The 24,195-nt window shown below is 46.4% G+C and overlaps 1 protein-coding gene and 1 long non-coding RNA gene across 3 annotated transcripts in view; one reads left to right on the forward strand and one right to left on the reverse strand.

Moving 5' to 3' along the window:
- Positions 1-2,744: 2,744 nt before the first annotated feature.
- LOC114679605 (uncharacterized) lies at positions 2,745-17,493 on the reverse strand. Its single transcript, XR_003731649.2, has 3 exons — positions 16,934-17,493; positions 16,529-16,649; positions 2,745-3,359 (listed from the first exon to the last, which is right to left on the reverse strand). It is a non-coding gene; the product is annotated as an uncharacterized LOC114679605 (long non-coding RNA).
- A 306-nt stretch (positions 17,494-17,799) lies between these two features.
- The window catches only part of ESRRB (estrogen related receptor beta), a 190,271-nt gene continuing 183,875 nt past the window's right edge, over positions 17,800-24,195 (forward strand). The window contains exon 1 of one of the 2 annotated variants that reach the window (XM_015144175.3): positions 17,800-18,029. In XM_015144175.3, the coding sequence (XP_014999661.1) occupies positions 18,028-18,029 (2 nt within the window). In that variant the 5' untranslated portion in view covers positions 17,800-18,027. Of the gene's footprint in view, positions 18,030-18,199; positions 18,511-24,195 lie in introns of those variants that run through there. The other variant, XM_077941539.1, reaches the window with a different exon arrangement.

The following is a 24,195-nucleotide window of genomic DNA, read 5'->3' on the forward strand; positions in this document are numbered from 1 at the left end:
CTGAGGATACAGCAAACTTCAGTCTTTTCACCAAAGGACCGGGAGCCTGGGGCATTCTACTAATGACTCACATGCCCATTGGCTGAGGATTCCTCCCGGGACATTAACCCTCGTGGTGGTACCTCCTTTGGGCAGAGCAAGTTCCAGTAGCAGCAGAGAAAACACGCAGAAAAGAGAAGAGACACCGGTGTTTGGGGGGACATGGTTAGGCTGTCGCACCACCCTGGCCAACATTTCACCCTGGCGAAACCCAGTCTCTACATAAATATATAAAAAATTAGCTAGGCATGGTGGCTCGAGCCTATAGTCCCAACTACCTGGGAGGCTGAGGTGGGAGAATCGCCTGAGCCGGGGAAGTTGAGGCTGCAGTGAGCTGTGACGATGCCACTGCACTCCAGTCTGGGTGACAGAGTGAGACCCTGTCTCAGAAAAATTTAAAGAAAGAAAAGCTCACTTGAGAACTCCCCTCAATGATAGTTTACAAACCTTTAATTTACCAATCAAAATCAGTCTCTGACTTTCACCATGCTGCTTAACCATGTGTTGTTCATGGATCTAGACACAAATAGGAGATGCCCCAACCACGGGCCTCCCCACTAATTACCAACCCTGGCCCTGCACTATGCATTCCTGATGGGAGTCCCGGCAGCCACTGGGTTACAGCTTAACCTGAATGGCACACACAGAACATCACGCTTACATGCTGAGGTGTGTTGAGGTAAATTAAAGACACATAAACAGGTGGGCTGTTAAGTAAGGCTGCTCTGAGGGGACCACAAAGCTGACCACAAAGGCTGCTCTGAGGGGACCACAAAGCACCTGCCAGGCAAGGTCCAGGCAAGGTGGAGCATCTGAGGCCCAATGACTAGTTCCTGCCACTTCCTCCCCCTCCCACTCCTTCTCTGTCCATCCCCAGGGCCTTTTATGCTTTTAAAATATCTACCTGGAAAATGCTGTTACCCATCTCTATGCCTGGCAATCTCCTCTACAGCCCTCAAAACCCAACTCAAATACCCCACCTCCTCATACATTCTCCTCCAACTCCAGTCAAATCCTGCATCACCCAAGGAATTTGGTCCTACCTCTGCCTTAGCACTTACTGTACTGTACATATTTTGCCTTTTATGTATTTGCCTTCTTAGGAACAGTGAGAGTAGTTTATTCATCTCTGAATCCCTGGTCCTTAGCTCAATGCCTGGCTCACAGCAGATGCTCAATAAACACTTATTCAATGAATGGTATCTGTGAGGTGGTCAAGGAAGGGGAGTTATCAGGAGAACGGGCCAGGGCTCACTCTTCTTCCTGAATCACCTATTAATACCAAATCGTCACACTCCCAGCCCAAAGCCTCCTCCCAGAAATACAAGGAAGGGAACCACTAATATCTGAGGTGGAGAGACTTCCTTCACCATGCTGAGCACAAAGGCAGCGCTTGTGGGCTATGCTATGGAGGAGGTTCTGCCCTTTCCTGCTCTGTGGTTTAATGTGTAACTTGTCACCTTCCCTGAATGTCAATTTCTTCTATTTGCCTGTAACATTTTCACCTTGGTTGGTCTCCTTGGTTACAATGTGAAGTTCCAGGCCCAGGCCAGACCTGCCACCAGCCTACCCACCTCTGGATCCATAGTGACTGACAAAGGCTTTGACACCGTGGTCTCTGGCCCCAGGAGACTGACCCAGACTTCCCAAATCTGCCAAACACTCTCCGAATCACTCCCGTCCCAGGGCTGGCTAGTGGCTGAGCTCTTAGGAGCCTCAGTTACTCCTGGAGGGTAAGATCCTGGAGGGCATGAGTCTGCCCTGTGCCTCCCACAGAGCCCTGCACCTTGGAGAGGCTCAACACGTATTTGTGGAATTCAGTGGAATTATTGTCCCTTCTTTGCTACAGTTCCTTCATTTGAAGATTCTATTTCTGCCTCCTAGAAGAGTTCACACTAACCTACAAGCTCTCCCTTCTTCCCTTTTTCCCTCCCTACTTTCCTTCCTTCCTTTTTTTTTTTTTTTCTGAGACAGAGTTTTGCTCTTGTTGCCCAGGCTGAAGTGCAATGGCGCTATCTCGGCTCACTGCAACCTCCACCTCCTGGGTTCAAGCAATTCTCCAGCCTCAGCCTCCCAAGTAGCTGGGATTACAGTTGCCCACCACCACACCTGGCTAATTTTTGTATTTTTAGTAGAGATGGGGTTTCACCACACTGGCCAGGCTGGTCTCGAACTTCTGACCTCAGGTGATCCACCTGCCTCAGCCTCCCAAAGTACTGGGATTACAGGCGTGAGCCACTGAGCCTGGCCTCCTTCCTTTCTTCTACACATTAAATCAGCACCAAATATGCAGCAGCATGGAGGAGCCCCACAGTGACTAAGACCTTACAGGCATCTCTTCTATGGAGATGACCGGACGGTACAGGACACATCAGCAAACCACAAGGTGACCTCACACAGTGGGAGATGCCATAAGGAAAAAACAGAGGCCCCGCCAGAGGGGAAAAGAGGGGGGTCTGCTCTGGAGAGTGCAGTCAGGGAGGGGGCACTAGAGAAGGTGACAGAACACCAGCGGTGCAGCGTCAGTGTTTTAATGATGCAAAGCTTTTGTTTTAGTTTTAGTTTTAAGATAAGGTCTTGTTCTGTCACCTAGGCTGGAGTGCAATGGCATGATCTCGGCTCATGCAGCCTCAACCTGCTGGCCTCAAGCAATCCTCCCACCTCAGCCTCCCAAAGTGCGGGGATTACAGGCATGAGCCACTGCGCTTGGCCACAAAGTTTTATTTAAAAAAAAAAAATCGTAGCTAATGACATAAGAATAACATTTGTTCATTCTGGTGGCAAGTACATGAGCATCTATTACCTTTTGCACTTTTCTGTATTAAAAATGTTTCTGTACTTAAAATGTTTTCTGCATTATATTATCAAATAAAAGCTTCTATTCAACAAGTCACAATTTGTGACACTTGAGCCATAGCTCCTACGAATGACGATTAGCCACCTTGGAGCATTATCACTGGACCCCTGAATTACTCTGGCCCTTGTCTTGTGGCCACCCTTGATTTCCTCTTTTTCTCTTCCTGGTAGACTCTTACTCATCCTTCAAAACCCAGCTCAAAGATTACCTTCCCAGTGAATCCTTCCTTTACCTCCTCTGAGAGAGTCAGTTGTTCCATAACTGTAGTCACTCAGTACGTTGTCTATATATTCCTAATAAATCCTAGCATATTGTATCATTATTTATTTGTGCATATATCTTTTCTTAGTCTGCAGATTCTTCCAGGATATTGTCTGAATCTTGTTGACTCCTTATCTTCAGCTTCTAGCAGAGAGCACACAGTAGCACATTGTAGATCCTCTGTGATGATACTCCACGCTGCCTGTTGGATGTATGAATGAATGTTTAACCTTCAAACAACAAGCTTTCAAAAGTATATTAATAGAATATATTTGTATACAAGGAATATGCTAATTAAAATTAGTTTTATTTATTCATTCACCCAAACTCAGCAAGAACTCCATTTGGCTGCTATTAATGTTTAGTGTGATTTACTGTAAGTACTAGAAATGTAAAAAATGTGTTTCTTTTGAAAGGAAAGCTACAGTTCCTTCTTGTTTTCCTTCATGCCTCCCCCATTTGTCTGAATTAGTAAGGCTTTACTTTTAGTTCAAGTCTTTGCCTCAGACTTGAAAACTACTTGTACGGTAATTTAATTACCTCTGAATCTACTGAAGGCAAATACCAAGCAATCTACGGGGTAAGATTATGGAGTTCCAAGTTATGTATTAAGTCAGCCTCGTGTAATCCTCTAGGCAGTAGATGGTGACCCTCTTACCCCCATTCCGTTGTGTCAGTGCTGGAAGGGAAGCTCAGTTAGAAAATTTGCATCCTTGAGTTAGCCAACAGAAGGGCGGCAGAGTCCTTATATGCAAGCAAATCAAGACAGAGGGCTTTCTGCTCCTTCCAAAGCTCTACGGTTCTTCCTGGAGGGGCATGGATTAATAACCATAAAACCAGAAAGGAGTTGCCACCATCACTGAACAGATTGTGGGGGAAAACGTAGGTCTGGAGCTGGACTGACTTGGTTTCCATCCCAGCTCTGCCTCTTTCAAGGTGGAAATGCTACAGGACCTCCCAGTGCCTCAGTTTCTTAGTTTCTTAATCTGTAAAATGGGATGATAATGGTATCTCCACTTCAGGGGCTGCTGTGAGGATCAGATGAGTGAACATGTGTAAAGTGCCTAGAACAGTGCCTGGATAACATGTGCTCAGGTGCAAAAGAAGCTCCCCAAGAAACTCTCCTGCAGCCCAATTGATTCACAAAGAAAGGACATCTTCATTGCTGCCACTTGTCCCTTGGGTGTTTCCTCACCTTGTCCCATATGCCCAGGGGCTACTGTGACTGAAACAATGAGGAATCATTTTGTAAAGGGCTGCAAAATGGGCAGGTTTTCTTCTAACCCAAAGACTGACAATAATTTTTTGGAAGTGGGGCTTGGGGTTAAAGGAAGATGGTGACCAGGCGCGGTGGCTCATGGCTATAATCCCAGCACTTTGGGAGGCCAAGGTGGGTGGATTACTTGAGTTCAGGAGATCAAGACCAGCCTGGTCAACATGGTAAAACCCCATATCTACTAAAAATATAAAAATTAACTGGATGTGGCGGCACGTGCCTGTAATCCCAGCTACTCAGGAGGCTGAGGCACAAGAATCGTTTGAACCTGGGAGGTGGAGGTTGCAGTGAGCCAAGATCCTGTCACTGCAGTCGAGCCTGGGGCACAGAGCAAGGCTCTGTCTCAAAAAATAAATAAATAAAAGGGAAAATGGTGCCAACTTATTAGAGGGAGAAATGGAATAACTGAAAGTGTGAAATGAAATTCACACCATTGACATTATTCTACCAATGTTTGCATTTTAGGGACTCTTTTTTTTTTTTTTTTGACAGAGTCTCTGTCACCCAGGCTGGAGTGCAATGACACAATCTCGGCTCACTGCAACCTCCGCCTCCCAAGTTCAACCAATTCTCCTGCCTCAGCCTCCCAAGCAGCTGGGATTACAGGCATGCGCCACCACGCCCTGCTAATTTTTGTATTTTTAGTAGAGATGGAGTTTCACCATGTTGGCCAGGCTGCTCTCAAATTCCTAGACTCAGGTGATCCACCCACCTCAGCCTCCCAAAGTGCTGGGATTACAGATGTGAGCCACCTCTCTCGGCTGCATTTTAGGATTCTTAGCCTGTGGGGTCTCAGGGCTTTTCTACTGGTTTACATGCAGTTTATATTAATTGTCTGGCTCTGGGCCATATGTAGCACCATTTACCATATGTAGCACCACACCTAATTTATTAGTTAGAATGCTTTGGGATGCAAGTAACAGAGAGACTATGAAAAGGAAACAGTGATTTAAGCAATAGAAACATGCATCGTCTTCTATAACAAGAAGTAGTTGGTTCCAGGGTTGGTTTCTTGGCTCAGCGGGTCACCAGTGAGCCATAGTCCCACACCTTTTCCATCCTTGTGCTCTGCTGTCCTTGGCATGTTGGCTTTTCCTCTCCAAGTTTCTTTTTTATGATTATACAATGGCTTCTGCAGCTCTTTCCCCTGGTCTGTCTCACTTTCTATCATGGAGTAAAATATTGCCCAAATGCCTTCCCTTTCCACCCCAGCAAACTTCCCCTTAAGTCTTATTGTTTGACTGGGACACATGGAAACCTCTAACTATAAGGGAAGCTGGAGAAACACCTGGCATTGTTAACGTCTACAGTAATTGGCCCAGCCAGCCAGGAAAACTGGAAGACTACAAGGCAATCCATGATGTCTACTGCACTTGCTCAAATGCCTCTTTCATCATTTTCATCTATGTTCTCTTCTCCAAAAGCCTCTTCCAACTCAAATATTAACTAGTAGCTGGTTCTTTTTCTCCTAGAAGAGGGTTTATCCCTTCCTAAGTCAGTTCTTTTTGTGGGGCTGCTGCACATACCTGCCCACATTGTGATCTGCCCAATTCTAGGAAATTCATACGCACTGCCCCATGAATGGTGCCTCCTGGAGTTGTGCAGTGCACAACGTTCTCATCTGACACCCTGCAGACCATTTCTCACTCATCCTATGTTGATCTCTTACCCTACTCTTCACCCATTTACTCTATGTTTCCTAATTCGTTTTCATTCATTCATTCAACGAACATTTATAGATTACCTAGTGAATGCCAGGAGCTGGGATAGGCACTGGTTGGTAGTGGGACAGAGGATGATAAAAACAAGAAAAAGCAAGTCCTCATTCTCCAGGAGCTACCTCCCAGGGATGGAGACCAACATGTGAACAAATCTTTACAGTACTGTGTGATATGTGTTCTAGGAGAGTGTGTCCCACAATCCTGTAGGAGTTCAGAGGAAGCAGTGGCTGAAGTAGAGAAAGGCTCCTAGAGGAGGTGACACTAGAGCTGGGCTTTGAAGGCCGGTGCTGTATTTCAGGCAGAGGGATGAAAGAGAATGCAGCGGTGCAAGGGAGACAGTACCATGTGCCAGGGGGCGGCGAGAGATGTGACCAGGAATATGAGTTAGAGCTGAATTATGAAAACTAAAGGACTTGGGTTTTATCCCATGGAAAATGGAGAGCCATTGGATATTTTAAATAAGAAAATTAACAAGGCAAGGATGGCCACTCTCACCACTTGGCTCAACATAGTACTGCAAGTCCTGGCCAGAGCAGTTAGGCAAGTAAAAGAGACAAAAGGCATAGAAATCAGAAAGGGAGAAGCAAAATTATCTCTGCAGATGACATAATATATACAGAAAAATCCTCCCAAATCTGTTAGAACTAATAAATATAGTAAAGTTGCAAGATACAAAATTAACATACAAAAATCAGTTACCTTTCTTTCTCTTTCTTTCCTTCTTTCTTTCTTTCTTTCTCCTTCCTTCCTTCCTTCCTTCCTTCCTTTCTCTCTCTCTCTCTCTCTCTCTCTCCCCCTCCCTCCCTCCCTCCCTCCCTTCCTTCCTTCCTTCCTTCCTTCCTTCCTTCCTTCCTTCCTTCCTTCCTTCCTTCCTTCTTCTTTTTTTTTGTTTTTTTGACAGGGTCTTGCTCTGTCATCCAGGCTGGAGTGCAGTGGTGCAATCTTGGCTGACAGCAATCTCTGCCTCTCAGGCTCAAGCAATCCTCCTCCTTCAGCCTCCCAATTAGCTGGGACCACAGGTGTATGCCACCACACCTGGCTAATTTTTTGTAGTTTTTGTAGAGACAGGGTTTGGCTATGTTGCTCAAGCTGGTCTCAAACTCTGGGACTCAGGCAATCTGCCTTCCTCAGCCTCTCAAAATGTTGGGATTATAGACCGAAGCCACCACACCTGGCCTAATTAGTTGTCATTCTATATCCTACAACAAGCTATCTGAAAGGGGAATTAAGAAAGAAATCCCATTTACCATAGCTTCAAAAAGAATAAAATACTTAGGAATAAACTTAGCCAAGGAGGTGAAACACCTGTACACTAAAAAGTACAAATCATTGGCCTGATGCAGTGGTTCACACCTGTAATCCCAGCACTTCGGGATTACAGCAGAGGTGGGCAGATCACTTAAAGCCAGGACTTCAAGACCAGCTTGGCCAACATGGTGAAACACCATCTCTACAAAATTAGCCAGGTGTGGTGGTGCAAGCCTGTAATCCCAGCTACTCAGGAGGCTGAGGCAGGAGAATCACTGAGCCAGGGAGGCAGAGGTTGCAGTGAACTGAGATCATGCCACTGCACTCCAGCCTGGGTGAAAGAGAGAGACTCGGTCTCAAAATAAAAGTACAAATCATTGATGAAACAAATTAAGGAAGACAGGAATACATGTAAAGCCATCCTGTGGTCATGGATTGGAAGACTTAATATTGTTAAAATAGCCATATATCCATAGCTATCTACAGACTCGGTGCAATCCCTATCAAAAATCTCAATGGCATTTTTTATAGAAATAGAGGAAACAATCTAAAATTCATATGGAACCACAAAAGACCCCAAATAACTAAAGCAACCTTGAGCAAGAAGAACAAAACTGGAGGCATCACACTTCCTGATTTCAAAATATACTACAAATCTATAGAAATTAAAACAGTATGGTATGGTACTGGCATAAAAACAGACACACAGACCATGGTATAGTATAGAATAGACAGCCCAGAAATAAATGCATGTATATACGGTCAACTCGTCTTTCACAAGGGTCCAAGAATACATGTGGATAAGATAGTCCTTTCAGCAATTGGTGCTGAGAAAACTGTATTTGTATATGGAGAAGAATGAAATTGAATGCTTATCTTACACTATATACAAAAATCAACTTAAAATGGATTAAAGATTTAAATGCAAGATCTGGAACTGCAAATCTTCAAAAGAAAACATAGGAGAAAAAGTTGGCAATGATTTCTTGGATTTGACACCAAAAGCACAGGCAACAAAAGCAAAATTGGATGTGTAGGATCATGTCAAACTAAAAATCCATGCAGCAAAGCAAACCATCAACAGAGTGAAAAGGCAATCTGTAAAGTGGGAGAAACTATTTGCAGACCACATATCCGATAAGGGATTACTATCCAGAATGCCCAAGAAACTCCTACAATTCAACAGCTGAAACAAGAACAAATAACTTGATTGATTGATCAATTGATTGATTTTGAGACAGAGTTTCATTCTTGTCTCGCAGGCTGGAGTGCAATGGCTTACTGCAAACTCTGTCTCCCAGGTTCAAGAAATTTTCCTGCCTCAGCCGTCTGAGTAGGTGGGATTACAGGCATGAGCCACCATGCCTGGCTAATTTTTAGTATTATTATTAGGAACAGGGTTTCACCATGTTGGCCAGGCTGGTCTTGAACTCCTGACTTTAGGTAATCCCCCACCTCAGCCTCCCAAAGTGCTGGAATTACAGGCATGAGCCACCTACCCCAGCCAATAACTTGATTTTAAAATGGGCAAAGGACTTGAATAGACACTTCTCTAAAGAAGATATACAGATAGCCAACAATACTTGAAAAGAGGCTCAACAACACTAATAATCAGGGAAATGCAAATCAGAACCGCAATATCACCTCACACCTGCTAGGAGGGAAGGAATGAGATCAAATTTGGCCATATCCTGGTGATCAGACTTGGTGGCTAATTAGATGTGGAGGGAGAAGGAGGAGTTAAGGACTTGGAGGCTTCCAGTTTGGGGAATGAGGTGGATGGTGGTACTGTTAGTTAAGAGGGAACACAGGCAGAAGAGTGCGTTTATAGAAGAAGATGATAAATCTGGTTTTGAGCACACTGCATTTAATGCAGTTACCTGGTTATGAACACAGCCACATGTAGAAGGGAGACGTAAATAAGACTCTAAAAGATCCATGGTCCAGGGGGTGACATTGCACAATGTAGGGAAATAGACTGAGGGGAAGGCAGGGTCCAACACAATGCAGTTTTGTTTTGTTTTGATGTTGAATAGAGCCGACTTTAAAGCATTTCAGTAAGTTTTGTGGAAGGAGTCATTGGAGAGAATCAGTGATGGGAGAGAGGGAGGGGAGAACTGATAGGACAGAGTCCTGGAGAGGGGCTAGCAGCAGGGCTGGATGGAGCTGATATCCTGGGGCAGGAGGAAGAACAGAAACTTATCAGAGATATGGTAGAGGGCTGCCATCAATCTCTCTATCCCTTAAAAGGCTCAAAATCCCCAGAGATTTTTTTTCAATATGGCAAATTCATATTCCTGAGAGTCCTGAACTATTTATTTATTTATTTATTTATTTATTTATAGAGACGGAATCTCGCTCTGTCCCCCAGGCTGGAGGGCAGTGGCGGGATCTCGGCTCACTGCAAGCTCTACCTTCCGGGTTCATGCCATTCTCATGTCTCAGCCTCCTGAGTAGCTGGGACTACAGCCGCCCACCACCACGCCTGGCTAATTTTTGTATTTTTAGTAGAGAACGGGTTTCACTGTGTTAGCCAGGGTGGTCTCAATCTCCCCATCCACCTGCCTTGGCCTCCCAAAGTGCTGGGATTACAGGCGTAAGCCACCGCGCCCAGCACAATTTCTACTTTTAAAGTTTGACTACCAGCATCCATTTGCTTTTGGAGAGGTGCAGGACCCTAGTCTCTTTTTGGGGAATTACTTTTCTCCCATTGTGCATAGTCCTAGTGAGCTGTCAACCTCTCCGACCTCCTCACCACCCAAGGTGATCATGTGACCCAGGCTAAGCCAGTCAGTATCTTTCCTGTGGCTTTTGGCCTTTAAGCAGAAGGAGGCAGGGTTGGCAGTTGCTTGGAGCTCATTCATTCTAGTGACTGTGTCCCAAAGAAGCCACCACATTCTGTTCTCAGACTCCCAGAGCCACCTTCGTTTCCTCAGTCTTTCCTTCTGTTATTGTTGTTGTTGTTTGTTTTTGAGATGAAGCCTTGCTCTGTCACCCAGGCTGGAGTGCAGGGGCGCACTCTCAGCTCACTGCAACCACCGCTTCCCAGGTTCAAGTGATTATCCTGCCCCAGTCTCCCACGTAGCTGGGATTATAGGTGCGTGCCACCATGCCTGGCTAATTTTATATTTTTAGCAGAATTTCACCATGTTGGCCAGGCTGATCTTGAACTCTTGGCCTCAGGTGCCCACCTCAGCCTCCCAAAGTGCTGGGATTACAGGCTTGAGGCACCACACCCAGATGGTCTTTCCTTTTTTTAATATGAATTACTTTATATCATTTCAATAAGTTCTATTTCTGCTTAAGTTGGTCACAGTGGGGTTCTGGCTGCTTTTGACCAAAGTATACTAATGGCAGCTCTGAAAAACTGCAGAATAATAGCGTGTTTATTGCTGACCAGAATTGTATAGGTATCTTCAGCCCTCCCATTTTACAGAGCAGATTTGGGATCAGCTCTCTATCCCCAGTTTATAAGGAACAAGACAGAAGGCCTGGGAAGAGCTGCTGGAATCCATGGCCAGCATGAGCTTTGGCCACATCCAGCTCTGAGACTTCCTAAACTTTCCACCCTTGCCCTTCTCCTGCCCTTCACCTCCTTTTCCCGCTTTAAATCCCATCCTGAAGGAAAGACTAGGGAGATCTAACTATTCCCTATGGGGTCTATCCAATAACTGGGAAATCTCCCAGCAGTCATTAAGTTCTAAGATCTTTCTCTTACTCAGCCAGAGGAAAAGACTCAAACCATGGTAGATATGCCCTGAGCCCTGGAAACGCCCCACAGGGTGCACCCAGCCAGTGCAAGCCCATCTCTCTTTGTGCATTCCCTTCCAGTTGTGTTCTTGGTGGAAATCCTATTGCTTTAGTTCACTAACACCATGAGAAAGTGTCACTGTGTACCCCCTACTTGGGTGGGGAGCCATAGCAGAAACACTATGAGCATGGGCTTTTATACCAGGCAGAGGCTGATCCTAACTCTATCATCTACCCACTGTCCAATGTGGGCAAGTCACTTGCCCACTTGGCTTGCCAGTTTCCCAGCTGATGAACTGGAGAAAATAATGACCATCAGGGTAGTTGTAAGATTTAAATAAGGCGATGTAGATCAGGTGCTTTCCACAGAACTTAGCACACAACAGTGCTCAATGAATGTCAGCAATTGTTCCATTATTACTGCCTTTTTGTTGCTTGAGACAAACACAGGTGAGAAGACAGCACACTACTCAAGGCGATGTGAGATGTGACAGACACTCAGATGAGACGTGTTGGTGGTGGTGGGAGGAGATTGGAGGTGAGGGATGCTGTGAAAAGGGAGTGGACAGGTGAGATGTCACATTTGACCTGGGCCCTGAAGAATGGATAGAAATTAAGTAAGACAGAAGGGAGGCAGCAGAGCCAGGAACACACCTAGCTGGGACAGCGTGTTTATGGGATGCCATGCAGGCTGGCTGGGCAGCAGGGCAGGTCTCCTGGAGTAAGGAAATGGTGGAAATGGGGAGAGGGAGTCTGGACCTGGGGGCCTTTGATTTGTCGACTTAGGTCTCCTGTTATTCTATGAGTCCCTGTTCAGGCAGCTCCCCCTCCTCTAAGAAGAATACAGCATCCCCCAGGGGATTGTAGGCATGTGCCAAACTGCTGGGCATGGAGAGTTCCCCAGCAAATGTATTCCTGGTCAAAAGGCATTCTGCAGCCACCAGGGGGTGGGTATTTATTTTAGCGCGAGCACCTGCTTTCAGGGAATCCTTTGGGGACATCAATCTGCCCTTCTTGCCTCCTCTTCCCATGCAAGATGTCACCAGCATCAAACTGTGTGACCTCCACCTGATGCACCTGTAGAATGCCCTCTGGAAATGGTGTGTCCCCAGAGCTTTCTCACCCTTGAGTTTAAAGCCAGCGTGCCCACAATGCTGCTTCCTGGTCTCCTGTGTCCCGGCGAGAGATGATTAATGGCCTAGTCGCACCGGTGTGTTGTATTTAGGTCTATCCCCAAGCAGATAGATTTTTCTTTCCAGATAAAGTGGAGGCAGGCCCTTCCTGGACTGCAGGTCCTTGCCCACCCCTCCTGGCTGGCAGTCTGTTAGGGAATTCGGAAAGGTAAATGAATTGATAAGACAGTGTGGGAGGGGGATGACTGCACTTTCAGTGGCCCTTGTAAACAATGTAAAGTCACCTTGATGTGCCGGGACTAATGACGCTGGAGCAAGCCAAATGGAGCCCTGTGGCACTGAGCCAGTGGAGGTGCACGCATCCCCGAGGCCAGAGAGGAGCGGTCAAGGGCCCACCTCCCTCTGCCTGTGTCTTTTCTTTGTGGTGACACACAGCTCTGTCTCGTTCCGGGGACAAGACCTCCTGAACTTTCAGTTGCTTATTCTGTAAAAGGGAATCTTCTGGGTTGAGCTGTGTTTCCCACAATGATGTTGAAGTACTGGCTCCCAGTTCCTATGAAGGTGACCTTCTTTAGAAATAAGGTCTTTGCAGATGATCAAGTTAAGATGAATTCACTAGGGTGGGCCCTCCTCCAATACCTGGTGTCCTTATAAAAAGGGGAAATTTGGACACAGAGGCAGAAACGCACACAGGGCTAACGTACTGTGACGCTGAAGGCAGAGACTGGGGTGATGGTGCATCTACAAGCTAAGGAACCCCAAAGACTGCCAGTCAACCACCAGAAGCTAAGAGCGAGGCCTGGAACAGATTCTCCCTCCGAGCCCTCAGAAGGAACCAATCCTGCTGACACCCTAATCCCAGACTTCCAGCCTCCAGAACTAGGAGCCAATACATTTCTGTTGTTTCAGGACCCCAGTTTTGGCCACTTTATTCTGCAGCCCTTGCAGACTAATACAAGAAGTAATAATTCTTCCTGTGGGGGTGTGCCGAGGATTTGACAAGAAAACCTGGGTGAAACAGCTAGTACATAACAGGTATTCACAAATGGTCATTGACTTCTTAGGCTGGGAGGCTCACCCTCAGACCTAGGGGTTAAGAACTGGGCTGGATGTAGGCCAAGGGCCTGGCAGACCCCGCCAAACAAAAAGTACTGCAAGAAAGGTCAGCCTCCTTGTTTCTACAGAATAGACACATGGGGTTAAGAGTTTAGGGAAGGACCACTTATTGTGTGATGTTGTTTATATGAAATATACAGAATAGGCAAATCCATAGAGGCAGAAAGCAGATATGTGGTTGCTGGAAGCTAGGGTCTCCAAAATGCATATGTTAAAGAGAAATAAATGCCTTTTGTTTAAGCCACCAAGTCTCAGGTCTTTTGCTATGGCAGCCCTAGCCAACTAATGGGGGAATGGAAGGTGCCTGCTTAATGTGTACGGGGATCTCTTTGGGAGTGATGAAATGTTCTGGAACTAAACAGTGGTGATAGTTTGCACAGTGTGCAGCATTGTGAGTGTGCTTAACGTCACTCAACTGCATACTTTAAAATGGTGAATTTGCTTATATGCAGAATCTGAAAAAGCTGACCTCTTAGAAGTAGAGAGTAAAATAGTGGTTACCAGAGGCTGGGGAAGGGAGTGAGAAGGGTGGATGGGGAGAGACTAGTTAGTGCTACAGTGTCTCAGTTAAATAGGAGAAATAAGTTCTGGTGTGCTATTGCACAGAAAGATGGTTAGAGCTAACAATATTGGATGGTATATTTCAAAAGAGCTAGAAGAAAGGATCTTAAATGTTCTCACCACAAAGAAACAATGAATGCTCGAGATGATAGTAATGCTTAATACTCTGATTTGATTATTACACGCTGTATGTATGTACAGTTATTATGTGTCAATTAATTTTTTTTCCAGTGGACTTTAGTATATTTACTATGTTATGCAAGCATTCTGGCTATCTAATTCCCAAACATTTCCAGAACAATTCAAAGCCTTTCTATCAGTACAATAAAAAAATTGATGGTGAATTTTATGCCATATGAATTTACAGTATTAAGAAAAAGACAGCTGGCATGGTGGCATGTGCCTGTAGTCCCAGCTATTTGGGAGGTTGAGGCAGGAAGATCGCTGGAGCCCAGGAACTTGAGACTAGCCTGAGCAACATACTGAAATCCCATCTCTAAAACAAAAAAAAGAAAAAGTATATATTGTACACTAAAAAAAAATTGAAAAGGAGGGATTAGGAGGGAAAACTCAAGAAATTCTAGAAGAGTTGGAATCACCTTTGAAGGAGGAGGCAGAGCTCATAATCTCATGGAATAATTGGGGTTGCTGGGATATTTGGATTTTTTTCAAAAATGTCATGTTCTGGTCAACTTCTGAGTGGTAGCCCCAAGGTGGAACATGTAACTGTTCTGGGACACCAGAATACTCCAGGGGGGCAGAGCATCTCTGGAATAATTGAGGTTGCAGTGATATTTGGATCATTTTTTAAAAAGCCATGTTCTGGCCAACTGCTGCATGGTAGCCTCAAGGTGGAATACTCAGCTGTGCCAGGGCACAGGGAATCTCTGGGGCAAAGGAACGGAGCAGTGCAGGGAGGAGTGAGTGTATTATGAACCTGGCTCTGTGTGATAGGTGCGGAAACCAGGACAGATTTGGAATCCTCCGGGTCTTCCTGTTCTTCTCTATACCTGCTTTTGGGTGTAAAACTCCAAAACACACTAAAACACACTAGTAAAACACATTGAAACTCCAAAAGTCCCCACGCAGTCTTCTCTTCCTGACCTCTGACTTCTGGCCAGGCTCTGCAGCCAGAGCACGTCTTGCCATCAGGTATTTGCCCTGCCAGAGCCACTTGCCAATTTTAGGGAAGAACCAAAGCAAGATCGAGTGATATGGCTCAGGTGGGCAGGGGCCACCTCCAGAATGAGCATGGGGCACACGTGGGGGCTGATATACCTGGAGCATATATAGAGGACACTGGATGGGCCAGGCATTGTTCTAAGCATCCTTTTGTGTTGAGTCATTTTGTCTTCATGACAATCCTAGGAGACAGACACTTAGAATTCCCGCATTGCAGATGAGGAAACCGAAGCACAAAAAAACCAAGGGATTTTTCTAGACTTTCCCAATAATAAGTGGAAGAGGCATGATTCCAACCCAGGGAGTTCCAGTCCAGAGTCTGTACTTAACAGCCCAGTCTGACAGGCTCAGAGGTGTGTGTCAGGATGTGCATCTGCTCCCAGTAGACTAGGGGGCCCGGCCCTTGAAGCTGGAGAGATTTTGTGATGAGAAAGTGAGGCCATGATGAACCTCCTGCAGGCAAAAGCCTGGGATCTCCTAAGATGATGATGACCTGCCCTTCAAGAGAGCCCCTGTGAGCAGAGAGAAATGCCACTGCTTATCAGCTGATCCCAGCAGACCCCTGCTGCCCCCAGGCCAGCTTCAAGGGGGCAGACACCAAGGCTCAGTTCAGTTGGCAGAGTTGAGAATCAGACTGTGAGATGATTCAGAGGTCAACCTAGAGATAAAAAGCCAAAACAAAGGTGCCACAGGGGCTTTCTAAGGAGAGGGGTGGCTGGGTTCAACCCAAACACAGCCCTTCCTACAGACAGCGTGCTGTGCTAGGGGGCTGTGGAAGCCCTAGGAGGGGCTGCAGGATGTCTGCCAGAGATCAGCAAGGGCTTGATGAGAATTGGAGGAGAAAGCAAATCAGGGAGGGAAGTCCTCAGTTTGCATTAGAAGAGAAAGGTTTCTCCCTGGGAAGGAGGCTGGTGGTGAATGTGAGTCTAAGTGGCTATAGCCCCAGTCATCAGAATGGGAGCCTCTCTAGAGCCCTGTCTCTGCAGGATTATCTGCTTTTCCAGCAACTAAACTTGCAGAGAACCCTGTGTGTGGCCAGGCCTGATTAGAGAGGAGTGCTTAGTGGCTGACCACTGGCATCACTGGCCTGGTACTCAGAAGGGCAATGGTTCTCAGATAAAACTGCGAGTGAAAATACAGCAGTTTGACTATATCTGCCTGAAGTCTCACTCCCAGTTCTGGGCCTTCCTAGGGACACTCTTACGCTACAGACATTTCTAGACAGTATCTTACTTAGTCCAAAGGAGTGGCTCAAATGATAGTATCTTAAGAATCACTCATTCATTCAATTAGTCAGTCAATCAATCCGTACTCAGCAGAGTCTTACTATGGATCAGGTATCATGGGGATGTGATGATGAATGAGACAAACACATAATCTTTACCTTCTTGGAGCTCATATTCCAGTGGCAGGCTACTGGGATAAAGATTGGAGGCTCTACACATTAAATAGGTTTTCGACTTCAACAACTTAGATACCACCCCATCCTTGTAGTTTCCGATAACCTGGAGAGTAAAGGATTAGATCTAACATGAAGACGAGGTTCAACTTCATTTCTTTTAAAAATTGGGGATCAGGAAGTTTTAGGGATTATGAAGTACCTGTCCCTTATCCACACCAGCAAGGGGCTCGTCCTGTGACCCTTCTTGAAGGGGAAACTCACCTGAAATTCTGCCTCATTTAGCATGCACAGGAAATCCAGAAAATCAAGACAGATGACCCTGTGTAGTGAAAGCAAGTGGGTCTCCAGCTGGCAGATGGGAAGCCCCCTGGGGTAATGCGTGCTCACCTGGTTAATTGTTGAACAGCCCATACTTGTGCCGTTTCACCAAGATTCTTCCATCTTCCAGAAACAGCCCCTTGGCTCCGCTTTCAGAGCTGGGCTGGCCTATCCCAGAGAGGCTGCCCCAACTTTGTAGAAACTGGGACAGGCAGTGCCTCTTAGAGACCATCCAGTACCCCAAAGAGCGAGGCTTGTTCTCCAAAAAGGAAACCTTTTCAGACGACTTGATGTCCTAAGAAATCTTTCTGGAAAAAGCAGAGACACTCACACCCCCAAGGCCTTTCAACTTCAGGCCGTTCTTCTGTTGGGAACACCATCTCTTGGCCTCTTCAAAGACCTGGCCTCACCAGGCACCTGCACTTTCTCTCTCACCCTCCAGGAGCCTTCTGCATGGCCCCCAGGAAGCCTGCCTGGCCCCTGAGCCGGGAAAACTGAGTTCTCTCCCTACCTCCTAATTTGGCAGGAGGAATGGAAACTTTCGTGGAAAGCACTTGAGCTGACGAATGCTCCCAAGTCAGGACTTTGACTCGGGCCCTGACAGGGCCACGGGCTCAGGATCCAGAGAGGGGGTGGCTCTCCTTCTCCAGGTCAGGACCTCCTGCCCTGGCTCCTCCCCTTGCTTTCTGCCGACCAGACCATCAGTCACCAGCTCTCCTGTGACCCCAAGTGACTGCCACACACCACTAGAGAAGTCATTGTCTTCCACATCCCCCCTTTTCCCTTGCCCTCCCCCAGTTCCTCCTTCCCTTCATGGTATATTTTTCTTCCACACTTTCCTGCATCCACCAGTGGCTGTGGAGTCTGCGTGGGGCTCGGTGGAGTTGAAAGTCTAGAGCCTTTTGCTGTTTTGTTTAAGACCTGGTTATGGTTGTGAGATTTTTTTTTTTTTTTTTTTTTTTTTGTCAGCTGCCTGTTATATCAATCACGGAGTCGGGATCTATTTATAGGTTGGGAGTACTGTGTCCTTAGTCACAAAGAGACACAGACAGGGGACTGTCAGCTGGTACCGGAGGAGCGGAGCAACGAGTTATCAGCAACCAAAAGCACCTGAGGGGGCCGCACATTCCACACCAGCCCCGTCCTCCACGCCAGCCCCAAGCATGTGAGTGAGCCAACTTCTCCCTTTCTCCTCCCCAGACTCTGCGGGTCCTTTTCTGTCCCCTTTCCTTCTCTCTTTCTCTCTCTCTCTCTCTCTCTCTCTCTCTCTCTCTCTCTCTCTCTCAATGGATAAAAATATCTCCCCATGCCTGTTCTTTCATCCTGGTTTTCCGCACTCTAAAGCATCCCTGTGTGGCCGAGAGGAAAACTTTACCTTTCTTAGACTGTCACAGGAAGGTCAGAGGGTCTCCGAATGGCTAGGTGGGACAGTGACACAAACTCATTTGGAAGCAGTGAGTTCCCTTTGATTTTTGTTTGTTTTCACTGAGAAAAAAAAGTAAGTACATCAGAAGGGCAAGGGAAGTTTACATGCGGCTCAGCAGGGTAGAGATGTCGCCCAGCGTGAAAACTTTTATTTGCTGGCAGCTCCGGTGGAGGGCGAGTTGGGGAAGGTTACCCAGGAAGACCCAGTGCCCACAGGACAGGTAATGATGGGGGCTCCTGGAAGATCTGGTTTCAATGTGGGAACTTGCAGGTTCAGGGAGAGCCCCCACAGTCCCAATGACCAGTTTTCCATAGCACCTTAAAGAAAATGACTTTCCCCCTCCCCTCCGCGGAGCAAGTTTGCTTTGAGAAGTCAAGATGAGAGCTGAGGGTTTGTCCTGCCTTCCCGGCTGTCATTGGCTCCCTCATTTGGTATATCTTCTTAATCTTGAAAGGGAACTTTGCTGGGGGCTGGGAGGAAGAGTCCCAGGCCAAAGCCAGGTGTGGAAGGAGGGCTGTTGACTGCTTTGCTCTGCATCCTTCGCGAAGGAAGAAACTTAATATCGCGAGGCTTGTCAAAGCTGTGCTTGTTTCAGACAATTCGAATAGTGTGCAGGCTCTGAGTGCACCTCGGGCAGCTCTAGATGGGGCCTCCCCAGCCATAGTCCGGTGTCCACAGGGTTTACCTGCCACGAGCTTCCCGTGCGACGTTTGGGACTTTAGTTTCTGAATATTGAATAGTATTCACCCGAAACCCTGTACTTGGGAAGATTTGCTTTATAGAATTTACAAAGGAAAAGTAGCCCTACATTTTGGAAAAGCAAAAAAAGTAATGATGCCTAATGTATACTTAAGTACAACTTTTTAAATGTACCTCTTTTTTTTACCATGAGTTTCTATTTATACAACGGATACCATATGCTATATGGCTGAGGACTCTTTGGTTTCTTTGGGAGAACAATATCCTACAAAGAAATAATCTTTCCAACAATTTAAAAGCATTAAACAAAGCAGAGATGCCTGTATTGTTTTTGATTGATCACAAACAAAATAGTTTTACCAGCAAATCTAACTTGATGAAAGTTAAATAAATGTGGATATATACACATATGTTTAGAGAAGCAATTTGATATCATTTTGATTGTAACCTTTCTGAAACCTTAACTTTCCTTTTTCTGGTTCCATGTTTTCAGCTGCATTTTGTTTAGGGTTATTAATATCTTTAATCCATTCATCCATTATTTTGGATGGGAGAGTGGATCAGGAAGCAATGAGAAATTAGAAGGTAAACGTCCCATGTTCAGCCAGTAAGACCGCATTCAGTAGTGGAGAAAGTCAGAACAAGGAGTTTGGTGTACAAGGGGGTAAATGTCACTATTTAAGACCTAGTACAGACGGTGAAGTCTAAGAACTCCAGAGGGTGACAAGCACCAACTAGGTGTTAAAGTGTATTATCCATACAGCATTATTATTCTTCCTGTTACAAGGGCCTCTATTCTGGTAAATATATCCTGCTAAGGTTTTTTCACCATAATGCTGAAGTGGGATTTGGTGGGTTATTGTTAATTAAAGCTCAAGTGAATGAAGTGATTGAGACATTGCATTCAGAAATCAGAGAAGTTCGCTGTTGGCAAAGCCAAACTTCTAGGACTTTCAGATCTCGATGGCTTTTGAGAGAAAGTGTGGCTTTTACAAAAGCCTTTTAGTACAAGAGCAAATTCTCCCTCCCTTCCCCAGCCTGCACGCTGGAGCCTGCCTGGCCCACTGTGCAGGCCCAGTGTGTCAGGATTAAATGCAGTGGGAGAGAGTCCTGCATTCCTGAACAAGTTCTGCGTTCTCAGAGCCTTCGTGGTCAGAGAGAAGAATATTTTGTTGAGACATTTAGCTAAAAACTGCCTCTTCCTTGGCCTACATGTAGATCCTTTCAGGTGAGACAGGGGTTTGCCTGACAGTGTGATAGAGGGCCTGCCTTTCATCCTCAAGTCAGGATGTGATTTGGCCCATTGGGCTTAGTTACAGTGATGCGGTTCAGGGAAACTTCAGTGTATTTGCATGAGACAGCCTCTGATTATTTAGTTTCTGCTTCAATAACGATTAATTTTATGTGGTTTGAGCTCCCATCAAACTCATTTTTTTTCAAACTGATTTCTTAAATGCAATTGGTTACGGAGCTGTCTGTGACTTCATGTCTGCAAAATCTAACCCATTCCATCCTTGTCATTGTTTATTTCTCTGAATGTAAACAAGCAGTTTCCTGTGTGCATGCACCATTGTTTTATGGGTCCCCCCCACCGCCCTTGAACACGTAGGAATCCAGTCCTGACCTCCTCCCAAATTGGGGACAGTGGGGGCAATGAGCAGGTGCTTTGGAATGCAGCAGGCTCAGGTGCAGGAAGAGGGAATCGCAAATACCTGGAAAGTGCTCCCCTGATTCAAACGATTTTACATAGTTGAGGCCTCTCCAAATACCCCATCAATTAAAATGGCAGCTGGCAGGATTTTAAAACCAAAGACCTATCACTTCACTTCTATAGTATATCTGTCCATCTTTTTCTTATCTCTATTTTTACATTTCATTATCCTCCCGCTCTTTCTCTCCCTCCTGCTTTCCCTCCCCCTTTTCGCCTTTCTTGAAAACACATTTCTATCTGGCACAGAAAATAAACTCAGATTGTGGGTAGTTATGTTAATCTAATTCAATCCTCAGCGGGTTAAGAGTGAAATTCTAATAGTGGAGCGGTGGAGGGCTTTTTTGTTAATGGCTTGGGGATTACATTGAGTTAAAGGCTCATTTCCTAATCAAACAGAGAGGGAGAGAGTGACTCCGAATATTTATGAGTCTCCCAGTGAGAGTTTCAACATTCAACTCCAAAAGCAGGGTTTCTGCAGGAGGAAAGAGTTAAAACCCCTCAGGGCTGCTGGGAAAAAAAAAAAAATTAAACCAGTTAAGCCATCAGCATTTTCAGGCTTCTGTACAACTTGTATGCTTGCAAAGTGGAAGGCACTGTGGAGCTGGAGAGAGGGGAATCATTTCACAAAGCGAAAATGGCAACTGTGGTGCAAGCTCTGAAGCTGGAGTCAGCTGATGTGCTCAGAAAAGTGTCCCCTCCAAGCCCCTACAGCTGATGCGCCCGTCCGTTCACTAAGGGCCTGGAGGGGCTATGTGCCTTCAACTCCCCAAATCACTTCTCCTGCTCCAGTTCGGAGGTGAGAACATAGAGACAGGAGTATGGCTCAATTTGCCAGCAGCTAGAGAGTTCCTGTGCCGTCTGGTGGGGCCAGAGAAATGGATTCTCTCCCACTTTGGTCATGCCGCTGGAGGGCTCAGTCTTCCCCTTTAGCCAGTCAATTAGCATCTCCACAGGACCCTTCTCCCACTTTGATCTGTTTTGGTCTGGATGCCTTGGTTCTCCTGCTGGCTTTCTTCACGGAGGACCTCAAAGTCCGCCTGACTTACTGTTCCCAGGTAAAGGCAGGTGAAGAACTCTCTGGTCTCCAGCCAGAGAAGCAACTTGGCCAAGGTCGAGCAATGTCAAGGCCAAGCTGAGGTCAGAAGTCTAAGTCCAGGCAAGCATTCTGGCCTCTCTCTCCCCTCCTTCTCCAAGGAAAGTCAGAGCCATATGGCTGCTGAAACAGGCCCTGGCTTCCCTGGAGAGAGATTTCCTTCTTCAGCTTGGAAAGGGAGGGCAGGAATCCCTGATACAGGGGGATTCTGCATGCTCTGTGAACACACATCCTTTTTTCTGCCACCAACCAAGTGAGCAGTTTCTATTTCTTTCACTTGGGCCTTTTTTCCCTGCTTCATGAGGTCAGCAGAGGCACCAGGATGCCGACTTTCTTTCTGCAGCATCCCTTGGCTTTTTATTTCACCTGTACCTGGGCACTGTTCTTTCTTTAGTGCTTCAAGCTCGGTGCCCTGTGAGTCTTGCATTTCTCCTTTCAAGTCAAGGTGGCATCTATAACACGTCTACATCACCTCTTCTCGGACACCGTCTCCCTTTTCCTGGGGCTTTCAGGGTCCCCGCCTGGTCTCCCTCTGTGACTGCATTCACCCCCTGTGCTGTGATTGTTAGTTTCTGTGTCTCCTTCATTAGGCCGGGAGCTCCACAGAGCAGAGTCTATGCTTCATTTCTCTTTGTTAGCCCGCCTCATCGTTGATAATTCCTGCCCTCTTGCCCTAAGTCCTGCTCTATGGACAGTAGAGAGCTGTAGTTAAGTGTGTGCCTTCCAAGCCAGACAGCCAGAGTTCAAATCCTGGCACTCCCCTTTCTCAGCTGTGAGACTTGAGCTACCAAACCCCTCAGGGTCTCACTTTTCCCATCTGCAAAATGGGGATAACAATAGAACCAACCTCATAGGGTTGTTGGGAAGATGAAATGCACGTGAAGTGCTTAACCCTGGGCCCAACAGGTGTTGACACTTTTATTTTTTCAGCACAGAGCACTCGCTTCTGCGCACGTCATGTCACACTATTAAAGACAGGCTCCCGCGCCTTCCACTAAGGGGATATTTTTCTTGAATGTTGGCCATACAGAGCTCTGTGTCAGCAAGACATGCAGCTTCATCCTCCAATGGGCTATTCCATAAGGAAGCCCTCTAACCTGAGAAGAATCCAGGACCGTAAAGCACTGTTTAAACCACTACGGGAGAGCAGAGGATGTGACCTGGGTTTTGGGCAGCACTCCTCAGTCAGAGGAAGCTGTGACTCTTTTCCCTCTGTAGAAAGAGAATTTTGTCAGATTTCTTGGCCCTGGCTCACATTCCAGTGAGCACTTTTGTTCTTGGGTCCCCGAGTCACTCCTGCACCCCCTCCACCCCACATTCTCAGAGGGCAGTTTAGGCTCTGCCTACAGAGCAGGCCAGACCAGTCCTGGCAGTGAAGCCAACAGGGCTGCTTTTATAGGGCAGCTGGTGACTACTGTGGCCTCCTCCCTCTTGACACAACCACTTGACAGATGAATCCAAACTCCATCACTGGCGTTCCTGCAAGAGGTGTCCCCTCGTGGGATGTCCGCAGTCCTGAGACCCTCAACACTCCTTGTCCCTATGCAGGGACTCACGACGCTGCCAGGCAATGCTCTCTCTTGCTTTGCTTTGCCCACTGTTAAGCTATTGTTTCCTGACTGAAGCAGGGGACTGGAATATGAATCCCAGCGCCACCCAAACTTACAAAATGTCCCATATCCTCACTCTTTCCTCTCTGCTCCCTCTCCTAGCAGTTGGTAGGAGTAGTAGTAGTACAATTAGTAGTAGTCACTATCTCCCTTTTTGCCTCCTTACTATTCACCTTTGAAATTCCCCAGTGCCTAGTGCAGTGCCTGGCACATAGTATGTGTTCAGTAAACACATGCAGAGTGAATTGCAGAAGCTCTTTCCTCGTGGGGCCACTTCTAGTCCCTTCATCACAGGAGGAGTGATTTGATGCTATGAATGTCCACCTGCTTTCACTACTAGGTCAGCTCGTGACCCGTTGATCACGGTCCTTGCCCCTGTCCTTCTCTCCTCTCTGTCCCTCTCTCCTGCTTTCATGTTCCTCTGTCCAGGAAAAAAAAAAAAAAAAAATGGGATGAGTCTTTTATTCATATGTGCACAAATCTTCCCAGGAATTTTATTCTGTTCAGTGAAGAAGCTTTGTCTAAGTCGATGTCAAATTTAATTGCTAAACTGGTGTCTCTCCTGTGAATATTTCCCTCATTTGTCATGCTCTCTCCTCTCCCCTTTCTGAACCATACCTGCTTCCTCTGGCTGTTCAAACTCTGTAGGGCCCCCTGTGCTCCTCCTCTTGCTTTAACCACTCTGGTCCCGGGTGGTACACATGAGAGGAAGACCTTCCTTCTGAAGTTTTCCAAAGTGTCTGCTTCCATTAGCACAGACAAGGCTTTTGAAAGGTGTCAAGTTATGAACAT

This window comes from Macaca mulatta, chromosome 7, assembly GCF_049350105.2.
Source record: "Macaca mulatta isolate MMU2019108-1 chromosome 7, T2T-MMU8v2.0, whole genome shotgun sequence".
NCBI lineage: Eukaryota > Metazoa > Chordata > Mammalia > Primates > Cercopithecidae > Macaca > Macaca mulatta.